At 37.8% G+C, this 25,688-nt stretch overlaps 1 protein-coding gene across 2 annotated transcripts in view; it reads left to right on the forward strand.

The window, feature by feature from the left end:
• The window catches only part of ZNF385D (zinc finger protein 385D), a 336,432-nt gene that overhangs the window by 185,142 nt on the left and 125,602 nt on the right, over positions 1-25,688 (forward strand). For both annotated transcript variants that reach the window (XM_027086528.1, XM_027086529.1), the window contains exon 3: positions 15,397-15,507. In XM_027086528.1, coding sequence (XP_026942329.1) covers positions 15,397-15,507 — 111 coding nt within the window. The remainder of the gene's footprint in view (positions 1-15,396; positions 15,508-25,688) is intronic.

The raw sequence follows: 25,688 nt of genomic DNA on the forward strand, positions 1-25,688 counted from the left end.
CCTAAAGGCGCTCAGGCAACCAGATTTTTTTTTTTTCTTTCCTTCTTTCTTTCTTTCTTTTTTTTTTTCCAGGTAATTAGCAGAAGTTGTTTAGCATTAGTAATTTTCTTCATTGTGATTGCTTTTCTTATGTTTGCTTTTCCTTAGCCAAGAATTCTTTACCAAATGCAAATGGTTTTCAAGAAATATCTGGAGAACTGGTTTAGAAAGTTCACTTAAAATACAAATAAATTCAGCAACAGAGGAAGGATGAAAATGTAGTTTTTCACTGTCATGTATTATTTTCCTGATCAAAGGAATTACATATTCTAAGAAGTGGAGGAAAGCAACTTCCACTGAGTTCCTGGAAGATTTCAGAGGAAGTGACATGATCCTAAATCATATTCTTGATGTTAAAATATTGTTTAGAAGAGTGATTATTTTAAATGGAATAGCTTTTCTGATTAAATATGACCAACAGTGATCCTTTATCTGCAACTATAATTTATTGATATCAAATATCAGATGTTTTGGAATAATGTATATTTTTTAAGAGCCAAGGTTCCTTTTATTCAGATTTTTTATTTAAAACACATTTAGATAAAACTTCTAGTTTTTATTTCAAAATGGGACAGAGAGCATACAAATATAATTCCTTTTCTCTCGAGATTTCTTTGAAATAGATCTAAAGAAATACAAAAATGAGAGATTGCTACAAAAGAACAGAGATGCTTCAGATCACCATGGATGGAGGTTTAAACATCTCTGGGAGCCAGATGGTGGAAGGGAAGAGCATAGAAAAAGAAAGGAGAGAAAAGTATGAAGTCAGAACCTTGGTGAAGGTCTGGAATTAGGGTCTGCAGATACCATGTTGAGTGAATAAAGCAGAAGGCATGAGACAAAGGGGTCTGAAAAAATGAGGATTGACTGAGAAGAGGAGAATGTGTTTTAAATTAAGATTAAAAACACATTTTTATAGAAAAGGAAAGGCAAAAACGAACAATAGAAAAGTACGCTTTATATATGTAGCAGTCGAAAATAAGACAGAATTTCAAGCAACTGATGGGTGATAAGAAAGTAGGAGCTACTTTGCTTGAAGCTAAAAGATTCTCTTCTGAATGGGCCAAGTTTTGTAGCATTGGAACCATAGAAAATGTAATCTAATCCTATCATGTTACCTGGTCAGTGGACAAAAATATTGATGAAGTCAAAACAATGATAGTGTTGTTTATTAGCGTTCAACTTTTAGATTCTTCCTTGAACAAAGCCTAGAAGAATGGGTAGTAGTTAGAGTACTAACTATTTCAGGTAGAAAATGTTGAACATTTAAAAGTGTAAGAGTAGTTGAGAGAATTTGGAAATTGGAAATTGAGGAAGAAAAAATGTACGAAAACGAGTAACTTCAAGCAGGGAATCTGAGATCCTGACTCAAGTTAATGGAACCAGACATAACTATGGAAACATATTATGTACAGTTGTAAAATAATAAGAGAATATTCAACTTAGAAAAATTTGAAAATGTTTGTAGAAGATCGTGGAGAGAAAGACAAAGTGTGATAGTGTATATGTATTAAATTCTCATCTTTATTAGTGTCTAGAGATATATTAGCATGTTACTTAGAGCCATGATGTCAACTGGCAGAAACTTATTAATAATAATAATAAACATTTCATTTCAGGCATTTACCTCTGGGCTGAAGCTCTTTTGTACTATTTGGTTTGTTACCATATGTGCATTATTTGATAAAAAGAAACAAAAATAGAAAAATTATAGCACAATATTTTGAGACTCTCTCTGGAAGAAGACTTGAAGTGCCCAGGAATTACAAAATGTACTAGTTAGTATTCCAACTAACAAAATAACCTCTTAAATCAGTGGTTCTCAACCTGCTTGCTCCTGGGTATCAAGCTGAGATTTGCAACCTGCTTCAGGCTATGTGAAGAGAGGTTTAAGTGGTTACAGTTTATATTTTACTTTTTACAGTTTATGCAGTTAAGCCACCAATCATCCAGCAACATTGTATTTGTTTTTCAAAAATTTATACAAATGTTTCTGTATGATAGACACCAGAAGTGTTTAAATTACAACCAAATGCAACTATGCCTTTATGGTCAAAAGAAGTCCTTAGGTACTGGGTTACCTTCACTTCTGGTTCAGACAGATTTGATCTGAAGGATTTCTGGAAGGACGTGATAGCCTCAGCTTCATTCTTCCTTGACCTTCACAGTTGAGAACATCTTTGCTGACCACTTGTCTATCACTGTATCTGATTCAAGCTTTTAACTACAGTTCAACTTTACAGTGGTTCCTTTAGGTCCTTAAAAAGGTCAGGAAGTGAAAAACAGGCAGAGTCTAGAAAGATGTAGAGAGAAGTGAATCAGTTTAACAACACTCTGGAGATTAAAAATAACCTACAGTGTCATTTATTAACAAGCAAGTCAATTGTTAGAAGTACTTTAAAATATCCCTTGTTTATTTCAAGTTGTTCTGGTTTAGTTTTCTTCATCAGTTCTTTTTTTTTTTTAATGTGTATGTTTTTCTGCCCATGGGTTGCCAATTCCCAAGAACCCCAAATTCAGACACAGTTTTTAAGTTGATTTCAGAAGTTTGTTGAGCTCCTACACATGTTTGAGAGTCAGTATGATATGTAGGAAGAACACTGGTTCTTAATAAACCTGGGTTTAAATCTTGGAGCTGCAAATCATTTATCTTGGCTATTCTTCAGTTTTCATTTCTTTAAACAAGGATATTACCATATCTTTTATAGAATTCTTTAGCTAAAAGTTGTTTATTGGTGGCAAAGAAGACATTGGTTTCCTAGAAACATCTAGGGAAAACATTTTAATCACAGGAAGTTGAGTCTGTTACCAAGGTTTTGACCAATACTTCTTAGTCATCCCCCACGGAGCCTTTTAAACTTTGAACTAATTTGCCTTGGGTTGGGGCTCTCAATCTATACCTTTAACAAGCTCCCAAATGATTCCTGGTGTACAGCTGAGGTTGAGAATGATTGCTTTAAACACATGGCATGCATTTTAAGAGAGATTATTATTTATTTTTAAACCTGCAGTTTATTTTGAATATTTCCATCAAGACCTCCAAACACAGTTGGCCTTAGATGACAATGCAAATTTTCTATGAAATTGAACTGCATGCTTCAACCAAGAATTATATCTTGGGCCACCTTTTTCTCCTTAAAATGATTGACAGCAGCTGGGGTGCCTGCTTTCACATAGCTAATGACTTTCTTCGACAATAAACCTTTCCTGAGCATTTTCTGTGTTCAGGCACTTGTTTTTCAAAGACGAATAAAACTGACTATATCTTTTGCAGTTTCGGGAAGGGAGAGCTGTAAGCAGAATATCTGGGTGGTGGAGAGTATATGACATGACATTGGAATGTACAGGGTGTTGTGAAGACTGGGGGGAGGGGTATTTAGCCCCGCCTCCAAGAGACCCCAGGGATTACTCTTGGAAAAAGAACATTAGGAGGGATAGGCAGGAATTACACATGTAATAAGTAATAAAGATTGGATAAAGGAAAGAACCTTACAAAAGAGAAGGAGACAGTAAACCATACCAGGTTATACACGAAGTTGCCAGCAAATCTGTAATACTGGAGGAAATACAAGGAGGCAAGGAGGAATGGAAATGAATCCAGACACGTGGGCCCGGGCTGGTTCGTGGAAGGCAGTGTTTGCCAATGTAAAATGCCCTTCAAGCCTTGCATTCCCAGTTGATGGCTAAGAAAAATAGGCATCTGGGACACCTATGGGGAGGTGGGGGAAATGTGTGTGTAAGTTGGCGAATGAATACTTCAGTGCAAGAAGAAGTCAAATAATTCAAGAAACTATCAAGTCTAGCCCAAACACAGACCGAAAGAAATCGAATCCTGCCAAATTCAAAAGAGTGAGAGATTTTATGTAGGGAATTGGTGGATAAATACTGGTACATAAATCGGTACATAAATAATATGCATGCATGTGTATACACACACAGACATCTGCACAGACATATATGTGTATTTGCATTTTTGAACAAAACGTAAAGCCAAGTAAGGATATTCTTATGTGCCTAATTCCATATGTATGTGTTCACTTGGGATTTTCATGCTAGAAGAGATCATATTAATTACCTATTGAGATGGAATTTGTTTAAAAAGAACCATCCCACACATCGTTATACGTTCTCAAAGGCATTAAAGGTTGATGAAACAGAGACAAACAAGCAAAGGAGCAAGAAAAAAAGGCACAATGAGAAACATGTACCCCCAAATTTATGGTTTTTTCTAATTTAACCAAACAATTACAATCAGGATAATTGCTCACATAGCTCATACCAATATGCCATTGTTTAATTTTTCTATAGATGATAACTTTTCACTTTGTGACATTTCAAAAGTACCTCATCAAAATTTATTTGAGGACTCACTAGTAAAGGTCTGCTTCTTTCAATTTCATGAGCCTCATCTCTATGTATATTTCAATTTCTTAAACATATTTCTTCTTCCCAGACTCTTGGGGATGACAAGACTCTTTGAGGCTAAAGTTGATCACGTCAGAGAGAAGGCAGGCAAGGAATGGTCTCAGTGATCCATTGCTGGTTCAAACTTTCCCTTTTAGGCACTAAAACAAGAAAACTGATTTTTATTTTTCCTTTAATCAAGAAGTCCTAGAATTAGTGCCTGAGTAAAATTTCACAGTGGTTTGTAGATTTTTATATTCCCCATTCCATTTCTTATGGGTTGAATCATGTCCCCCCAAAAAAGGTATGTTCTAGTCCTAACCCCCAATACATCAGAATGTGACCTTACTTGGAAATGGTCGCTTTACAGAGATAATCAACTTAAAATGAGTTCAGTAGAATGGTCCCTAATCCCATATGACTGGTATCCTTATAAGAAGTGGAAATTTGGACACAGAGATAGACACACACAGGAAGCTTGCGACGTGAAGATGGAGGATTAGAAAGATGTGTCTATAAGCTAAGGGTTGCTAAAGATTGCTGGCAAAAATACCAGAAGCTAGGGATAGGCAGGAAGAATTCTCCTTACAGATTTCAGAGGAAGTAAGTATGGTTTGCAAACATCTTGATTTCGAACTTCTAGCCTCCGAGACTATGAGATAATAAATTTCTGTTGCTTTAAGCCAGCAAGTTGGTTAGTAGCCCTAGGAAACTTATACATGGTTCAAATCTTAAAAAGGGGGTATTAAAAGTCTGGTCAACATAGTCCTTTCACCTTGTTATCGTTTCAAGCTAGACCATAATCCATCCAACCATCTGTCCATCCATCCAGCCATCCATCTATCCATCCATCCAACCATCTTTTCATCCATCCATCCTTCCATCCATCTATCCATCCATCCAACCATCTTTTCATCCATCCATCCTTCCATCCATCTATCCATCTATCTAGTAGCACCATGATTTTGAAAAAGAAAGGAATTTAACACAGAAAAATAGAAAGGACATAATTTTAGATTAAGAGAAAATCCTTTCAGTTCAGCCATCAGTGATTTATGTACAAAAGTATTTTGTCCTCACCTTTCTTTTCACCTCAGAATACAGCAGGTTTCAACACCTGGCTCACATTTCGGTGACCTGCTGAGGAACCAGATGTGTTTGTGGACTTCTGGTACAGCTGGTAATAGAATGGATTTCTGGAATTTATCCTCCAGCTCAGTCTACAACGCCATGCTTTCTGGGGCATTTTCTGTAAATGGAATCCCAGATCTGAAGTTGTTGGATTTAATTACCTAGACATTATTCGGAGACCAAGGCTGACCAACCATTGGGTAACCTGTCTCCTGGCTCAGGCAGGCCCCATAGGCATTCATTGTCTTCCAAAGAGGTTTTGCCATTTAAGTCCACCAGAAACGGGATTCTGATCAAAGCATTTGAGTCAAATTTCATACCTGTAATGCTGATAACAAGGTTTCTAAAGTGTCCAAATTAAGCACTAGTATCTTCTCTACAGAGTAGTGTTAGTGTGATCAGGCAACAGCCATCCCTCTTAAAGACACTTAATATTCTTTTGGCCAGAGAAAAAAATCTCATTGCAGAAAAAGGGAGCCCATACATAGAATGAAGTCACTTTCTTTCCTTCCTTTTTTCCCTCTGACCTTTTCCCCTCTCCTGGTATAGCTTTTCTCATTGATAAAGTGAGATATTTCAGTAAAATTTCAATATATATTGAGTACCCACTGGGTTCCAGGAAAAGGAATGAGAACCACAGGAGGTGAGAAGATGGGTGAAACATAGTGCCTACTCACTGAAAATACCACAAATAGATGATGTCTAAAGGTGAGCCAGGATTAAACTTCCATGACTGAGACATTGTGTCGGTAACGATTCCACATATCCACTTAAAAATCAAGGAACTATACTCAATATCTTGCAATAATCTATAAGGGAAAAGAATCTGAAAAAGAATATATATGTGTGTGTGTGTGTATATATATATATATATATATATATATATATATATATATATATGGCGTATATATATATGTATATATGTATGCATATATATCTGGTTTCCTGTCATGGTTAGCTTTTCTAGGTAGGTCCACGCTCAGCATTAGGTACAGAGGAAAACTGTACATTAATGAATTTAAAATAAATGATACAAATGAACTTCTTTACAAAACAGAAATAGACCCACGGACATAGAAAACAAATTTACGGTTACCAAAGGGGAAGTGGGGGTGGAGGGATAAACTAGGAGATACACACTACTATATATAAAATAGATAAACAACAAGGACCTACCACATAGCACAGGTAATTACATTCAATATTTTGTAGTGACCTGTAATGAAAAAGAATATGAAAAAGAATATGAATATGTACACCTGAAAGTAACACAACATTGTAAATCAAAAATATTTCAATAAAAAAATTTTTTAATGACAAAAAAAGAAAAAAATACCTTGGAGTGCAGCTATCTATGGGCATTCCATGACAGCACCACAACACATTGGTTAAATGCAATTTGCTGGAGCACATAAATGATTCTAAGAAAAATAATGTCTTAAGATCCCCCTAAGATCATCTATTCTTTACTTTGAACTGTGTTTCACTTTATTAGCCTTCTCATAGAACATTAGGGAAAATAGCCATGGCAGAAAGCTACTGACAGTGAAATGTCTCTTCCATTTAGACACGTCCTGGGTACTTGGAGAGCATCTGAATGGCTTTGCTCATTTAAGTTCAAGCATTGGTTTCCTGAGCAAAATCAGCTTCTCTCGAACTGATCAGAACAGTATGTCTGTTAGCCTTTGTCTAGGAAGAGGCCTGGTGGAAAAATGGTCTGATATTGGCACTAAAGTATAAAGAGAACCAATCAACCATTGCCTCATTACTTAGATGACACTATGTCTATAAATGAATTCATAGATGAATACACGTAAATTCTGCTTGGTGGCTTCCAGTTGTAGATTCTACTCCGAGCTTCTATATTCCGATTGTATCATGGAGTCATTTATCCACATGCTTTTGCTTCTAATAACCTCTCTTCACCCCTCATGCCTAAGGTTTCCTTGTGAATCCAGGTTTTCTCACTGCTGTTGTTAACACCATTCCAAGACTGATGTTAAGTTTTGTTATTGGGCTTTAATATTCAATTTATTTAGCAACTCAACAGACATGTGTTGAGCCCTGGTCCAAGTGGGAGACACTCTGCTGATTCCTGGGTACAAACAACAAAAGGACTCAGCCCTGCCTTGACTCTTCCCTCTTTTGGGTGAACAAAAGAGATGAGAGATCTTCAGATGGTGCGATGGAGTGTCCTGCAGGGTGAGTTGGAGGACCTAACCCATTTGAAGGAGGTCAGCTAAGAATTCTAGAAGAAGAGATGAGTTCTGATTGGAGTCCTGAAAAGTAGGTAGCCATTAGCCAGGGAAAGATGAACCAGAAAGCATGGGGAAAGAGTTTTCAAGGCAGAGGAGGAGGAAAAACCGGCTGTGCCCTTAATGTACTTATGTGACTTAGTCATGTTGTATTTCCTACTTAAATGTATCAAATTAGCAAATTTGGGCTTGACCTGATTAATGAGATTGATGGGAAAAACCTACGTCTAGTTGAATGAATTCCTTTGTTGAAAGCACTCATGCATGTCCTTTGCTACTCGACAAAATCCAAGAAACCATGAAACTTCACGTGTACCTTCTGTTCCACATCCCCCGAGCTCCACTCAGAGCTGCGTCTTGGTCTTGAGTGATTGGTATTCTTGTTAAACTCCCTTCCAACCCGAATCTCGTAGAAGAGAAATGCTGAAAATGTTCTGTATCTTAGTGGGGATGGTGATACCATGGGAGTATGCACATGTTTTAAAAAATCAACTAATACACTTCAGATGTATGCACTTTTTTGGTATGTAAGTTATATGCCCATTTAAAAAAATTTTTTTTTAAAAGGACAAAAGTTGCAATTTTTTTCAAACGGACAAATTTGTTGGAGTGCAATTATTGGAATTTTTAAATTCGTGTTTTCTAAGGTGTGGTTATGTCATATAAACACCAGTTTTACTAGTTCATAGTTGATGGAATAAATTACTCAGTGTCACTTGTTATTTCATGGTCACAGACATCCACGACAGTGGATATCACAGAGCTTTATCGTGGTACTGGATGGAGGTAGGGGCGGGTGCCGAGTGGGAAGCTGTGGGTATTAGTTGACTCTGCCACTTACTGCTTCTGCGATAGGCAAAGGGGGAGTGAGACCTCCTCAGAAAGTTGTTAGGATAGAAATAATACTTACAAACACAGTAAGTGCCCTTAAGGTAACCTTTAGCATTATTGTTACTGGCCATTGTTCCCTAGATCTAAATACCAGCCCGAAGAGACAACCTTTATATTTCTGGACTTCTAACTTCCTGGCATTTAAGTTCTTATTCTTCAATTTGAAAGCCACAGTACTAATGGGAACAGAAAGAGGAGAGGTCTCGTGGAGCAGGAAATGTAAACTCAGGGTTAAGCCTCGTCCTCTCTGAAAACACAGCAGCATCCTAAGAAAGGGAATATAGGGAAAGAACTGTGGCTGACTTCCCTGGGAAGAACTGTGGCACTGGTTACTCATTTACAAATCAATTTAGCAGAAAGTCCTGAGGGGAGTTGAGGGAAAAGCTAGACCTGGGAGAGAAATGCAAAGACCCTTAAACTTGAAATGAAGGAAAACTTATTCATTTGGCTTTAAATAAGGCCATAGACTTGAGTTTGAAATTGAATTTTACTCTGTAGTTTGGGTAAGCATATCAATAGCTAGTGTATCATTCTACACTTTGGTTTGTTGGTTTTGGGAGGGGTGGATAATGTATTTAGAAAATTTTAGCTTTCAAAATTTCCCACTTTAGAAATTAAATAAATGTCTTAAAATGCCATGTAGCTTTTACCATTTCTTTTCGTTTTTAATTCAGGGCTGCATGGATTCAGTGAAATGTCTGGCTCTGATTTCTGTGTATTGCATGTTTAGTTTAGTGACTTTCGTTTTGTACGAAGGCATTACATCTTATTCGTATTCATATAACGATTTTACTTTACCAGATGACTATTTTTTAAACTCTGCATTGAACAAAGATGCTAAATTTAAAAACAAAGAAAACAGCAAAAGCTTTGGTTATATTATTTTAGAAATTATTTAAAGCAGATATTTTTATTGTGAGACATCTCAGCGAATTTAATATTTGATCACTGTGAATGTCCAGGCTGTGGTACCTAGATTTCCTACAACTTATTTGATGCAAGAATCCCTTTTCTCTTTCCTACACACATTGGCATTTCTTCAGACTGGTTCTGTAGACAAATTCCTAATGATGATATGCATACACACAATAAGGTGTGATTATTTTAACAGATCAGACCTGTTGGTTCACGGGGAGAAAACCAACATACATGACTTTGTTTTTGAACAAAATGTTTGATTATAATGGTAAATAATGGTGTGTTTGGACAAAATGATCCAAGTGGCTGTGTGTGTTTCCCCTGAGTGACAGTAGATGCTACTTTTAGTTATATACTATGTCGTATCATTTAATTAACTATTTAACAACAGAACTGGTTATTATTTAGATTTTGCCCTTTTATAATTCCTTGTTGTAAGTGGTTTTACATATATTTATAGATATATATATTACAGAGGTGATTATGACTTACTTTCATTAATAAAGGCATTAAACTTTTGTCATTCTGTTGTACTAGGTTTCTAAAATAATAAAATATAATTACTTTTGGTGGTATAACTATGTTTGTGGAAGCCATCATTAAAATATAATTCGATTGTGCTTTTTTAAAAGTATACTGGGAAATAAAATGGTCTCTGAATTAGAATACATTACCTAGCATTTGGAAATTTGATTTTATAGCAACAGTGATCAGAACAACATTCAATTCAAAAAAAAGAATTAAATCTAGAGAATATGACACATTTGTATGAAGTGTCTACTTCCAAAATACCTCCTACTCTTTTCCGGATCGAATGTGGTCACTGCAAGTGTCCAGTGTTAATGAAAGACAAAATAATATGTTACTTGCAAAATATGATAAAAACTCAACAGTGTGTATTTTCAGAGAGCCCTTAGTATAAATCTGTAATTCATTTTTATTTCAAAGTGTCATTATAAGGGGGCTTCAGTGTTCCTAAATGAAATATAGGCATAATTCACCTGATCCCTAATAGAAATGGACCCCGTTTGTGCAGACAGAACAGATACAGCAGAACATGATGAGACAGCTACCTCTACATCAGTACCTCTTTCAGCTTTTAATTTTTCTCTGGCTGTTGGCTGAAAGCGAAGTTATGCCCCGGTGTTCTCTGTGCTGTCACAGAAGCATTGTGATGGCATTTTTAGAGTCGTATAAGAGTGATCCTGGGCAGCAGAAAGTGGGCTCTCAAAGCCTCCCAGATTCACTCATCTGTGTGGTCAATGGGTTTCTCAAGTTCTATGCATTGTCCGTTTTGGTTCTGAGGAAATAGGGGTGAGGTGAGGTTGATGGAAGTTTGACTTACCTGGGGTGGGGGACTTGGCAGTGTATATAGAGAAGAATTCTGTACCATGCCCTTTGACCTTTCACACTATTCCTCTAGAGCAGGTTCAAGCTAAGATCAAGAAACTGTAATTTTATGTTAATTTTTAATGCTTGGATTAAGATGCTGAACTGAATTTAGGAATGCGCTTAGATTATGTATTAAGATTTGAAAAAGTTATAGAATTTACTGGAAACAATTCAAATATCCATCAACTAACAAATGGATAAACACATTGGCGTATATCCGTATGAAGGAATACTACTTGGCAATAAAAAGGAATTAGCTGCTGATAGATACAACAACATGGATGAATCTTAAAAGCATCATACTGAATGAAAGACGCCAGACACAAAAGAGCACATACTGTACAATTCCATGTATATGAACTTTGAGAAGATGGAAAAATATCGTGACAGAAAGCAGACCAGTGCTTACAGAGGCTGGGTGGAGGTAGGAATGGACCACAGAGGGCAGGATGGAACTTTCTGGGTAATGGAAATATTCTATATGATAATTATTAAGGCTGTATCTATTTGTCAAATCTCATCAAATCGTACACTTAAGATTGGTGAATTTTATTATACATCCATTACACTTAAATAAAACTGGTTAAAAAGAAAATATGGTAGAATTGGAGGGGGAGGGAGGGGATCCTGGAATGTGTTAATTCCTGGAAGTGACCAGAAAAATCATGGGGCCGTTGAGCTTCATCCAGAATCTGGGATTAACATGAGAAAAAATTTAAAGTGATGATGGAAGATAAAAATGAGAACCCATGAGTTCTTCCTGATCATAACTGTTTAATATATAAACCACCCAGCCTAGTACTTAGCACATGGAGGCACTTAATAAATGCTGAGTGCTATTAATTCTCTTGTTGATGTTGTTGCTGTTATTACTTAGAACAGTGCACTAAGAGTGTCTAGACAACCTTTTAGGAGTTGTGAATGCAGACAGAACCTTGCTCCTAACCAGTGAAGAGGGCTTATGAGTTAGCTGGTTCTGATGATTTGAAATACACAAAAGGAGGTGGAATGTATCAATGACTGGTTTAGGCTAATTACTGAACTATTATGTATCCCAGAAGCTGAATATTAGAGCATCGTTTCACAGACATGTTCTTAGCTTTTGTGTGTATGTCAAATCTTTTCTGAGCTAGCTCAACCCATTGGGAAGACTCTCATAAGAAGTTTGTATCTGATGAGAGTTAAGAGTTCCAAAGTCTACAAGCATTCAACAAAAACGATGGCTGTATGTACAACATTGGGATGATTTTGAAATGTTTTTTGGCCATGTGAGAAATGGAAGGTGTGCCAACAAAGACCACAGGAGTGTGAGGCACCTGTTAACCTTGATCATCACATGGGATGTGCAAAAGGGAAAATGTAATAGACAACATTTATTGACTCATTTTTATTTATTTATTTATTTATTAGGTTTAATTAATTAATTAATTTTTGGGCTGCATTGGGTCTTCGTTGCTGCGCGCGGGCTTTCTCTAGTTGCGGCGAGCAGGGGCTACTCTTCCTTGCGGTGCGCAGGCTTCTCATTGCGCTGGCTTCTCTTGTTGCAGAGCACGGGCTCTAGGCGCGCGGGCTCAGTAGTTGTGGCTCACGGGCTCCAGAGCGCAGGCTCAGTAGTCGTGGCGCACGGGCCCAGTTGCTCCACGGCATGTGGGATCCTCCCGGACCTGGGCTCAAACCTGTGTCCCCTGCATTGGCAGGCAGATTCTTAGCCACTGTGCCACCAGGGAAGCCCCTTGACTCTTTCTTTAAATTAATTTTTATTGGAGTATAGTTGCTTTACAATGTTGTGTTAGTTTCTACTCTACGGCAAAGTGAATCAGCTATATGTATACATATATCCCCTCTTTTTTGGATTTCCTTCCCCTTTAGGTCACCACAGAGCATTGAGCAGAGTTCTTGTGCGATACAGTCTGTTCTCATTAGCTGTCTATTTTATACATAGCATCAATAGTGTATATATGTCAATCCCAATCTCCCAATTCCTACCATCCCCCCTTCCCCCTTGGTATCCATACATTTGTGCTCTACCTCTGTGTCTCTACTTCTACTTTGCAAATAAGATCATCTATACCATTTGAGAGTCCACATATATGTGTTAATATACGATATTTGTTTTTCTCTTTCTGACTTAACTTCACTCTGTATGACCATCTCTAGGTCCATCCATGTCTCAACAAATGACCCGATTTTGTTACTTTTCATGGCTGAGTAGTATTCCATTGTATATATACACCACATCTTTATCCATTCCCCTGTTGATGGACATTTAGGTTGCTTCCATGTTCTAGCTATTGTAAATAGTGCTGCAATGAACATTGGGCTGCATGTGTCTTTTTGAATTATCGTTTACTCTGGGTATATGCCCAGTAGTGGGATTGCTGGGTCATATGGTAGTTCTATTTTTGGTTTTCTAAGGAACCTGCATACTGTTCTCCATAGTGGCTGTATCAATTTACATTCACATCAACAGTGTATGCGGGTTCGCTGTTCTCCACACCCTCTCCAGCATTTAGTGTTTGTAGATTTTTTGATGATGGCCATGCTGACTGGTGTGAAGTGATACCTCATTGTAGTTTTGATTGGCATTTCTCCAATAATTAGTGATGTTGAGCATCTTTTCATGTGTTTGTTGGCCATCTGTATGTCTTTCGAGAAATGTCTATTTAGGTCTTCAACCCATTTTTGGATTGGGTTGTTTGGTTTTTTGATATTGAGCCGCATGAGCTGTTTGTATATTTTGGAGATTAATCTTTTATCAGTTGCTTCGTTTGAAAATATTTTCCCCCATTCTGAGGGTTGTCTTTTGTCCTTGTTTATGGTTTTCTTTGCTGTGCCAAAGCTTTTAAGTTTAATTATGTCCCACTTGTTTATTTTTGTTTTTATTTCCATTACTCTAGGAGGTGGGTCTAAAAGGATCTTGCTGTGATTTATGTCATAGAGTGCTCTGCCTATGTTTTCCTCTAAGAGTTTTATAGTGTCTGGACTTATATTTAGGTCTTTAATCCATTTTGAGTTTATTTTTGTGTATGGTGTTAGGGAGTGTTCTAATTTCATTCTTTTACATGTAGCTGTCCAGTTTTCCCAGCACCACTTATTGAGTTCTTAATGTGCCCGGCACTGTACTGTGCTCAGTAATTTCAAGAGTCATTATGTTTAAACTTCATCACAACCTTAAGAGATAGATGCAGATGAGCAAAGAGGTAGCACAAGTATTAAGAAACAGATCAAAATTTGTATCTAACAGTTGAGAATCACTGATGTGGACCCTGGGACAAATCTTGGTGAGGAGACATGAAATTTTATCAGAGCTAGGTTGCTGACATTATGTTTTGGGTGTCCCTTGTCCTGTCCTGGGAATGGAATGAAGAGAAGTAACTGACATCTGGCCCAAACTCTCTGAACCTCAAGCAGTAAGTCCATAGGATAGCAGTATGTATTAGGTGATCAGTAAATGATTGTTGAAAGAATCCATAGCTCCATGTCTGAATACTTAGAAAGCAGGATTTGTGTACAGGTAACCCTTGCTTTTCCAAAATTCTCTTTCTGTCACCTCGCTTTGACCAAAGATCTGTATTAGTACCTGTTTCTGCTAACCAAAGGAAATCCAAAGAGGATTTTCATTTCTACACAAAAAGGCAAACAGCGAAAGTGATGTTCAGCCTTTGTTTTGCAGCAGCTCTTACAGAGGCAGCATGAACCCTGACCAGCAAGGCTGGCATCTCTAAGCTCCATCCCCTCCCCAGGCAACTACACTCAGCATCCAGCCGCCATGGCTTTGAACTGTGTCTGTGCACCTCTGTGCTTTATCTAGGTTTACACTGTGCAGCCGTTAGCAAGATGTGCCCTAAGGTAGTGGCTTCTACTCTCAGATAGCAGGGGAAATCTATACCACACTCTTAAGGCAGAAGGATACCAAACATAGCATAAGGTTAATTATCCATAATGGGGCTTAAGTTATTTTCATAGCTGCTCATCTGACTAAGTCTATTCTGAAGTCCGTTTGGGCCAATGGCATAGACTAACTTCTGTGTAAGGTTTCTGGCATTCACAATAACTTGAGTTTGGATAAACCTTTAATTATATGTGAGGATTATCAAACTGAGGCAATTGTTGATCCTAAATGAGAAGAACGGTTTAGCATGCAGACTCTAATGGGTACATTTATCATTTCCTTATCGTACTGCGCTGCGGGCTCGTTGTCTATTTTTCAAGAAAGTAGAAATGCCATTTCTTAGAATAAAAATGTTCTTTATAATGTAAGCCGTAGATTGAAGCTGTACAGATTGGTTCTTTAATGAAATAGGCAACATTCCAATGGAACGGACAAGCTTTATTTCTATTTGTTGTATTTTTTTTCTCATTACAGATGGACCCGATTCAGAAAGCTGTAATAAATCATACTTTCGGGGTCCCTCTCCCTCATCGAAGAAAGCAAATCATATCATGCAACATTTGCCAGCTGAGATTTAATTCTGATGTAAGTTTATCACTTAGTATTCACTGAAAAAAAATGTATTCTGCTGTTCTAATCTTGCAGAAGAGATTTCTTAAACATTTTTCTCCAATAACTGAGCATGTCAAAATGCAAAGGTAACATTTTAACTCCTTATGTGTTTTAAGTTTGGACTTTATTATATGATGTTTGGTTGTTTTCTATTAAAAAAATCACACCTAAACAAACTGGTATACTTGCACTTTAATGGTATTTTTTAGTCTCTTGGGAATGCTAAATTTAGGTAACACACTTTGCCTTTGGGGAATGGTAACAATTTAGGACTAACCAGGCTTTCAGTAAATCACACCTCTGAAATAAGGTAGGTCCCAGATTATATTTCAAAGCCAAGGTTTTGGCTTTGTAAATTCTCTTCGCCTGCCCTGACGGTCCCTAATTGCAGATCTCTGGTGTCTTTAATTGTATTTGTGTTAGAGACGTCCAGTCACTGACCTAGAAGTATAAGCATTTTAACAGGGGGTTCTGAAGACCTCAAAGGCCCCCAGCCCCTAATGAGTAAAAGTTAAGTGGAGAACATGACAGGAGCAAGACAGTGTAGACCTGACACTTTGCAAGTTATTCACAGAGAGGGATCCTCATCTTTTATACCTTTTCTAAGGGACAGTGTGGACTCTGGGTTCATCACAGAAGCTAATTGTGCTTGTGGTCAATATGAAGAAAACTGCCGCCCGTCCCCATCCTACTTTGGAATGGAGTCGGTCCTGAGATACAGAAAAGAAAAGGGACGTTGGTTTGGAAGGAATAAAAATTGAACATCTTGTTGACACTCTTGGTAAACAGAGGACCCCATCTATCAAAGTGGCCTTTCCAGGGTGCCATGTTATTGCCCTAAATGGATATGCTGTATGGAGATAACCAAACAGCTCTGGATTCTGGAGAATGTTAGGCCTTCCAGTATTTAATCACCCTAGGCAAGTGTGTCCCTTAGCTGATCTGATGATAAGGGTTTCATATGAGATAATCAGGCACAGGAAATAGATGTGGCATAAATAAAGTGGCTTTTTCCTTCCATGAGAGCATTTCATTTGTATAAGGATTGCTACTGTCTTATGAACTCATACCTACTAGTATAATCATCAGGTAATTTTACAACATTCCTTCTGTTGGCTTAAAAAGAGGAATAGATTGCCTGCATACCACTTGAATGGCATTTGCTGCTGTAAAAAAAAACCACACTAAACATACAGCATTTTATTTGAAGCGTTGTCGTTTTTTTGTTTTGTTTTGTTGTTTGTTTTTGAATACTGAGCACCTTGATTCGATTTGAATTTTAAGAAAATTACCATAGTTTAATTTATTAGAAAATATTTCAAGTGATGAATGTTATATAATAACCTCTTCCAGCTGGTGTAAAAAAAAAAACAAAACAGTTTTCCTGACTTGCAAATAAGAGTTCTGAACTCAACAGTTGCAATTTTGATCATTTTTAAATACTCAGCAAACAATCATATAGTTCCATAATTGTTAAGTGTGTCCTTCTTTATTCCTTTTCTTCTTAAATCATATTGATATTTCACTTTGGTATTGATCAGATAATGTTGCAAAAGTCTCTGAGGAGCCCTGTTTCCCGCTCCTTACGTCTAACAGGGGCTGTTTCAAATATCAACGCTTCTGCCAACAATTTCACTGCTAATGTTTTTCTCTGTATTAAGAAAACTTCCTGTAAACTGGAAGCCAGAAAGAGACTTCAAGCTCGTTGAACCCACTCTCCCACTAAATGTAAGAAAACCATTTGCTATATCTAGACTAGGTCTTTGCGTTGATTATCCCCAGTGATGGGTAACTCACCACTTCAAGACACAATTGGTCTTTTTTTTTTGGCAGGTGTTTCTACTAATCCTGTAGATGGATATCAAAGTCATATTTAAAACTTTAGAAATACTGTCAGGTATGCTTTAGGAAACACACTATGTTTCCATATATGATTATTAACATAAAGAACATAATGTAAAATAAAGATTTGCATATTTCTTTTCTAAAATGTAATCTTATTTTATTTCTTAGTAAGAGATTAAAAATGTATTTGTATTCATTTGCTAATGAATTTTCAAAGTGATATAGGAATCAATATGTATTTATTAGGGAAATTGCTTCTCATTCTTATAACTTTGTTCTTAGGTTTCTCTAAAAGGAAAATGGCCAAGGTATTTGGAGAATGGACAAGAATCAGTCTCGGTCATAATTAAACAATTGCAGAATTGACCACTCATTAGATGGTTACTGTGTTAATCTTTTATTGTTGCTGTAACAGATAACCACAAATTTGGTGGTTTAAGACAACACAGCTCTATTAGTTTATAGTTCTGGAGGTGAGAAGTCAGAAATGGGTCTTACATGGCTGAAAGCAAGGTGTTAGCAGGGTGATGTTCCTTCAGGGGCTCTGGGGGAGATTTCAGTTCCTTGCCTTTCTTTTTTTTTTTTTTTAATATTTTTTATTTTTTATTTATTTGGCTGTGCTGTGTCTTAGTTGCGGCACGCGGGATCTTTAGTTGCGGCATGCGAGATCTTAGTTCCCTTGACCAGGGATCAAACCCGGGCCCTCTGCATTGGCAGTGTGGAGTCTTAACCACTGGACCACCAGGGAACTCCCCTTGCCTTTCTTTTCTAGCTTCTAGAAGCTGCCCTCTTGGCTCGCGACCCCCTCCCATCCTCAAGGCAACGAGGCCAGTTGAGTTCTTTGCATGTGGAATTACTCTCTTTCTCTTTTGCCTCCCTCTTCCACATGGAAGGACCTTTGTGATCACCATGGACCCACCTGGATAATCCAGAATAACTTTTCTATTTTAAATTTAGCTGTTCAGCAACCTACTTTCATCTGCTAATTTAATCTCCTTTGTCACGCCACGTAATGTAACATATCCATCGATTCCAGGGATTAGGACTTAAACATCATTATCCTGCCTACCATAGGTACTCACGTGGATGTCTGACTTACATTTGAACTGAATTTCATGACCACCTGAATTTATCAGATAATTACCCATTCCAAATCTTCGGTCTGTATAAACTGGACACATGAATTCAGTGCCCTTTTCCTTTCCTTGAACCTTGAATATAAATTCACTATGCAGTGCAAGTTTTTTAAATTGCAGCTTTTTTTAATAGGAAGACCCAATGTTATTGAGTTTATAAATGACATAGCAACATATTAACTGTGATTTACAAACAAAATATAATTATTGCAAAATTGAAATACAGGAGTAGAAACTCCTTTAGAGACTTTAAATATCTCCGTAGCATTATTATGTCAATAAAGGGGAACTAATGTGCTGAAAATATAAGATTTGTTTATTTATTGACTGGTCATATCTATATATACTAATTTCACGAACTATTTAGTACTGAATGCCAAGATCAATTGGATTTATCATTCATTCATTCATATATAAAAAAAGAAAATACATACATATGTATGTGTATCTATGTATACATACATATGTATGTGTATATATACGTATATATATATTTATATAGATGTATAGATATAGATATCGAGCATTGTATTCCCAAAAAGCTTTAAATCCCAATACAACTGTCTGTTTGCTCTTTCCAGGTAAATCTGGAATTTATCTTGCTATTTCCATTCTTAAACCTAGAATCTGGAAAAGTAACACTGTAATTCACTTGTATGCTTGGTTGAATCCTCTATCACGTAGGAAAGTATTTTTGCCTTGTGAACCTTTTTACATTTCAAAGCTTCTTCCCCTTCCAATGAAAATAATAGCTTCTAGTTCTTTTCATCTCTGCATCATGAAAATTCAATTTCCTTTCCCTCTAAGCTTTTATTTATTTTTTTAACCCTTCGTATTATAAAGTCTGTAGTTTGGTGGTATGCCATACCCGTTTCCTGTACAGTACTTTTTCCATTTTTAGCCCTGCAGATATCTTTCTAAGTGGCACATTATATTGTATGCACTTTAAATCAGATTGCCTTCTCCTGGTGCAGGCTTTTTCTTTGGGGAAAAAAAAAATTCTTTTTGACATTTATATGAAACACACATGAGGTTATGCAGAAAGCTTCCAATTAAAGAATGAAAGGTTGTAATTTGTCCAATTATTTTATCAGCATCTTAAGATCAGCATAAATTACCATTGGCCTGGACCAGTTAGTAAGTGTGCCTTTGAAAGACAACTTACAGCAAGGCCAGCACATATGTAAAATTATTGAGGTAGAAAATGATTAATTACTCAATGACTGTTTATAGAATGAGAAATAATATCTCAGGCCCCAAAACTGAGGGATCATAAAATTGTGGTATCTGATCATCACTCTGGTTAATATCCCCAAAAGAACATTTCATGATATGTTAAAGATGGAAGGAAACTTTTGCTAATTTCACAGTGGAAACTGAAGTGTAGAGAGAGTGTAGGAGGCTTATACCAGGCCACCTAGCCAGAGGCTAGCCACACAGGGTCGGAGTCCACTTCCAGGCTGTTTCTGCTTCACCTGGTCCAGGTAGGGCAGCAAGTCCATCCAGAGATCCAGCAGCTGCGACAGCAATGGCATGGATGGCATCCTGTGTGTTTCCTGCCCAGTCCAGCTGCCCCAAAGAGAAAGCCTGAGGGCTCCTTCCCCCATGGAACTAACCCAGGGCAGTCAGAGCTGTGTGGAGGTCACCCTCACTGCGGGCTAGGCTCCGCCACAATGACTGACAAGTCCTCCCAAACGGCATCACTCCTGTTCACTCACACAGTTCAGTCATAAACATGGTGAAAATTTAAAGATAAATGCAAACTACTGAACTATAATACAGTAACAACAAATCCTTTATCACTCAGAATGGCCAAGCATTAATTATTTCAGGTGACTGTTATGAACCAGAGGAAAAGCAACCTCATTAGAAGATAACATTAGGGCTTCCCTGGTGGCGCAGTGGTTAAGAATCCACCTGCCAATGCAGGGGACACGGGTTCGAGCCCTCTTCTGGGAAGATCCCACATGCCGCGGAGCAACTAAGCCCATGCGCCACAGCTACTGAGCCTGCGCTCTATAGCCCGCGAGGCACAACTACTGAGCCCACGTGCCACAACTACTGAAGCCCACGCGCCTAGAGCCCGCACTCCGCAACAAGAGAAGCCACTGCAATGAGAAGCCCGCGCACCACAATGAAGAGTAGCCCCGGCTCGCCGCAACTAGAGAAAGCGCGCGCGCAGCAACGAAGACCCAACACAGACAAAAATAAAAAAATAAAATAAGTAAATTTATGAAAAAACAAAAAGAGAGAAAGAAGATAACATTACTTACAGATCTCAGACCCCTCCAAAGGGAATCCTTGGGACCATCACCAATATAATTGATATTTACATTTTCCAGTGGTATTATAAAATAGAAATCATTATTGTTCTGCACTTTAGAAACCAGATATGTAGTGAAATGAAGCAATATATCTGAATTTAATTCATATCTCTGTCAAAACTTCCATTACCAAATGTGGCAATATAATGATGAAGATGCTAATAGGAATATTTCTTCCTACCAAATGACCAAACTTAGATAATTACACTTTCGTTAACATCATATCTTAAGACACATTTTTTTTTTTTTTTTTTTTTTTTTGCGGTACGCGGGCCTCTCACTGTTGTGGCCTCTCCCGTTGCGGAGCACAGGCTCCAGATGCACAGGCTCAGCAGCCATGGTTCATGGGCCCAGCCGCTCCGCGGCATGTGGGATCTTCCCGGACCAGGGCACGAACCCGTGTCCCCTGCATCGGCAGGCGGACTCTCAACCACTGCGCCACCAGGGAAGCCCCCGTGCTTAAGTTTCTTAAAGGAAAAAGGATGGTTGCATCTACTATCCTATTATGGTTTTCAAACTGCACGTTTTATCCCAAATTAAAAATCATATTTTGAAGATCTCAGTTGCGCTTTTCTAAGTATTTCTGGCCTCTTTCTGGCCGTGTCTTCAGTCTGAGACACGCCCAGGAAAGTTCATAGATATTATTTTTGTCTCATTCAGATTTTAGCATTTTATTGCATATCCTAGGAGGAAGATTAATACAGATCTATGCATGGGGGATACACATCAAACCCCAGACCTGAAAACAGCATCAGGGAAGCCCAGTGCAATGGTAGGAAAAACAACCGATCAGGAATTTGACATCCTGTCGTCTACATTTGTCTTCTCTTAATTGGCTGTGTGTCCTTGGGCTCTTCATTGAACTTACAGGTTCCAGAATCATCTCATTTAAAATAACTAGCCATTCCTTACAGCCACGTTGTAAGGATTATAAACTACAACATGTAAACAATTAGATTATAAATTCTATAGTGAATGAAACAGAAAGGTCATTTTTACTTTGTGGGCTAAAAATGAAGTTACAATTGTTTCATTCTTCAAATGTTAAATTACTTCTTAAGAAATACAGAAGTTTGAAAATATCTCTCTTTTTAAAAAAAAAGTCCTTATAGGGATCTATAAGTTGAAAGCATCTTTGTGCATCTTAGTGTATCTTTGTGTTAAGATCTGAGGTGCCCACTCCTGGTAAATCTTTACCTTTTACCTTTTAAAAACAGCAGGAACCACTTGTCCCTGGCAAAGCTGCATTTATTAAAAACTCTCAGCCTCTTTAAGTCTATTGCTGCTGCTGCTAAGTCCCAAAGGAACTTCAGAGAAACCCAGTTATAAATTAAATTTTCAGGCAGCTTTGAAACAGCTCTTTCATAAGACTGTGTCCCTTCCATGTCTCCAGGACTCACAGAGCTATTTAGAGCATTGGCCTGAGCATCATGGCTTTCCCACTGGGTGCTTTTTCTTCTTCAAAAACAGTTCTAGGACAGGGCTATTCAGCTTCCCTGCCAAAGGAGTTATATCTGGGACCTGATGAGCTTGAGTTGGGCTGCCAGGTCGTCCCTGTGTGAGGAGTTGGGTCTGGAGCACGTCCTCTGAGTGTGCGTTTGGGCCATTTCATCCCTCAGTTTCACTGGCTTCTACTTCTTGAATAGAGCCCGAGGCTCTGTCAGAAATTCTCAGAAAGGAAAACTTGAACAGAAAGACCAAACAAGAGATACCGAGTCTGGCTGTTCGAGATTTCAGGAGAAAATGAGCCGTTAAGAGCACAGGAATCTATTGAAGCAGTGTGTTTCTTTGGCAGGCTTTTAAAAATAAAACTTCAATATTGGGTCATTTCGGGACTCTGAATTGACTTTGATATTCCAGAGTTTCATCTGTGGATGGAATGAAGGGTATGGGACTGAGAAAAAAGAGAAATCATTATAAAAGGGTCCATATTTCTCTGGACTTCTTGATAAACAAGGAAAAACAAATTAATAAAACTCACTTTTCTATCAAATTCTCCTAGATGTGGAAAATTTGACTTTGAAAGTATAGGAAGAGAAAGTTGATTTTAGCTATGACAAGTAGATGTGTACAATAACCTCCAATAATCAGAGAGGTACTTGTATTTCTGTGGAATACTGTGAGCCCCTCAGAGAATTGTTGTAAGTTAGGACTTAGAGAAGTATAAGAAATCATTCTGTCCATTTTATAGATTGTACAGTTGGAAAAACCAAAGGCCAGAATATTGAGTTGACTTTTTCAAGGTCTCTAAGCTGTTGCAACAGATAAGAGGACTGAAAACCAGGCTCCTAAGTCCCAACTTAGTGTTTTTACTTAACGTATCACGTGACCTTTCCTAAGGGAAATTAATTCCGAGACTTGCATTGGTATCAGCTGACAGTTTTCAGCTAGGACAACTGGTCACTGAAGTTCTACACACAATGTAGACGTTAAGGTTGATACCAGTACTAAACTCCTTGCTAGATTGCCAGTAGTATAGATCGCTAGAACCTAGAAACATATTTCAAAATTGAGAACGCCTCAGAGGCAGCGCTCTTGTAGTAAGTTTTGAAGGGGGCGGGGCAGGGGGGCAGTAGATAATCTCCGCGGAGTCTGTTTCATCAAATGCCACCTATTGAATGCAGAGTTTGAGAAGAGGGTTAAGCATGTGCAAAGCATCAAAGGACAGAATGTGATGGGGAGGGTATGATTCCAATTAAATCAACTAAAATCGTCCACGTGTCCCCAAAGATGAGACAAGAAACCTATTAATGTTAGGAAAGCTCTACAAGTCTCAGGTATCACTCAATAAATGTTGAATAAATACATGGATGAAGTGCTTAAGACCAGACACATTTTTTTTTTTTAAATCACCTTAACAAGAAAACGAAGGTAGAAACGGGATTCTCTAAGATGGTCTAAGTTGCAGCTTCATTAAGAGCATTTAGAATAACTTCTACGTTTTGAAAAAAATGAAATTTTAGGTTGCCTTTTCGCCAGTGCCTGATCCCTCTACAAAGCAGGATTCGTATCCTAAGCAACTACTTCCCTAAAACCTGAGAAATGGAAATTCACATGACTTGAAGAGGAAATGAATAAGTGGAAATAGATTTGAGCACAGCCTTAGAAGCTGGTTCTTGTGATTTGGAAAGCTTGCCTTGTAGCAACCTCTGAATTTCAGGTTATTTGCAAAAAAAATCAGTATAGTCCAAATTTCCCCATTTTAACTTTATGATTGTACTCTGAAGATTTTGGAGCACGCCAGCCGCTTCATCACTTTGTGACTGATGAAGTCTTTATTAGCCATGGAATAAAATCCTTGATGTAGCCCAGTTGCCCATAAATCGCTTGACGTACATATCTCATATAAATGTCATCATTTGTTTTGTATCTCTTTCTGCAACCATATACATTTCTCAAAGTATTAATAGGCACTAATGAGCTTATAGAAACTAAAAGCAGCAACTGCATTAATCATCACCACTAATAGAAAGTCTCAAAAATCAAATTTGTTCATCCCTTTCCATTCATTGTAGTCACTGTTTATCAGGCCCCTTGCCCTTTTTATTACATTTCACTATAATTTATTTCAGCATTTCATAAATCACCACTTTCGCCATAGCCCTGGAAATTTAGGACAGTAGAGGGGCAGAGGAGCAAAGGAATTGGAGAGAAAGGTAATTCCTATGACTTTGTTCTTAAGTCATTTTGGGTTGTACGATCTTTATATCCTTTCTTTCCTTTTACAGTTACTTGTTGTTACCTCTTCTGCTGAGTCCTATTCTCTGTATTAATTAGCTAGAGTAATTGTGATGAAATATACTTTCTCGAGCATCCCCATGGCCACAGATCTCTCTATAGGTGAAATGAACCTACCCATTCATTTTACCTTCTTCCCACTACGTTTCTTAGGATGACTCGTTGAGGAATGGCTATTTGGTTTTATCATGGATTTAAGGAGAATGACATTGTACCAGGCATGCTATAAATTGCACACTACATTTGGGTTGCATTACTAGAGTATGACGTTCAAGCCAGAACTTGAAAAGATGGGTACATTTATTCATAGTCTATGGATCTCTGCATAATCTAGCTACTGTACTATTTTAGACACCCTGCATCCTGGCCCGTATTCACCTTTTTCAAGCCTGCCAAACCTCATTTTCAATGCAAAACACTGCCTCTGGGATCCATTGTCTCCCTCCAAATCTATGTTTTGATGTAAATTGAATCTGAAAGTGGTAAAGGTTGCAGTCCTTTGGGGAACCCATTCCTTGTGCGGAGGGAGCTGTGGAGGGCTGTGAAAGTTTAATTTTCTGTGTCCACGTGTGATTCACAGGCATACTTTGAGAGGCGGAGAGATAAAGGATCACACACATAACATTGAGAGCATGCGGTTTACTTTTTATTGGGCCTACATGTACTTTTAAATTCTGTACCTAGAAGTATCTGAAGATGGATGCATGGCAAATTTATTCTTATCAGGTTTATTGGGATATCAGGTCCGTTCATACAACTTTAAGCCTTCTCTTAGATTCCTATACAATAAGGTTTCAGGAGGTAGTCTCTGCGCAGGTTTTATCCATTTCCCAAGCAGAGGCTTATTTTCTCTGCATCAGCAAACTTGTCATGGTAATCAACTTTTTTGTCCCAGCCATCAATCACTCTTGATTACAGCTGGCTAGAAGTTCTGTTCTGTTGAGCTCATCAGTGCACATAATATTACACCTGGAGGTCAGCACAAATCATCCCTCCAAGGGAAAAGCGTTTTCCTTCAAGGCTTTTGTCCATGGTTTTATCGTTTACATTTGGGTCTTATTGACTTGTCATGCCTATCTTTGGCTCAATCTGCTCCATCAGATAAAAGATG

Source organism: Aethalodelphis obliquidens, unplaced genomic scaffold (genome assembly GCF_003676395.1).
Source record: "Aethalodelphis obliquidens isolate GAN/ISIS:26980383/991018 unplaced genomic scaffold, ASM367639v1 scaffold56, whole genome shotgun sequence".
Taxonomy (NCBI): Eukaryota; Metazoa; Chordata; class Mammalia; order Artiodactyla; family Delphinidae; genus Aethalodelphis; species Aethalodelphis obliquidens.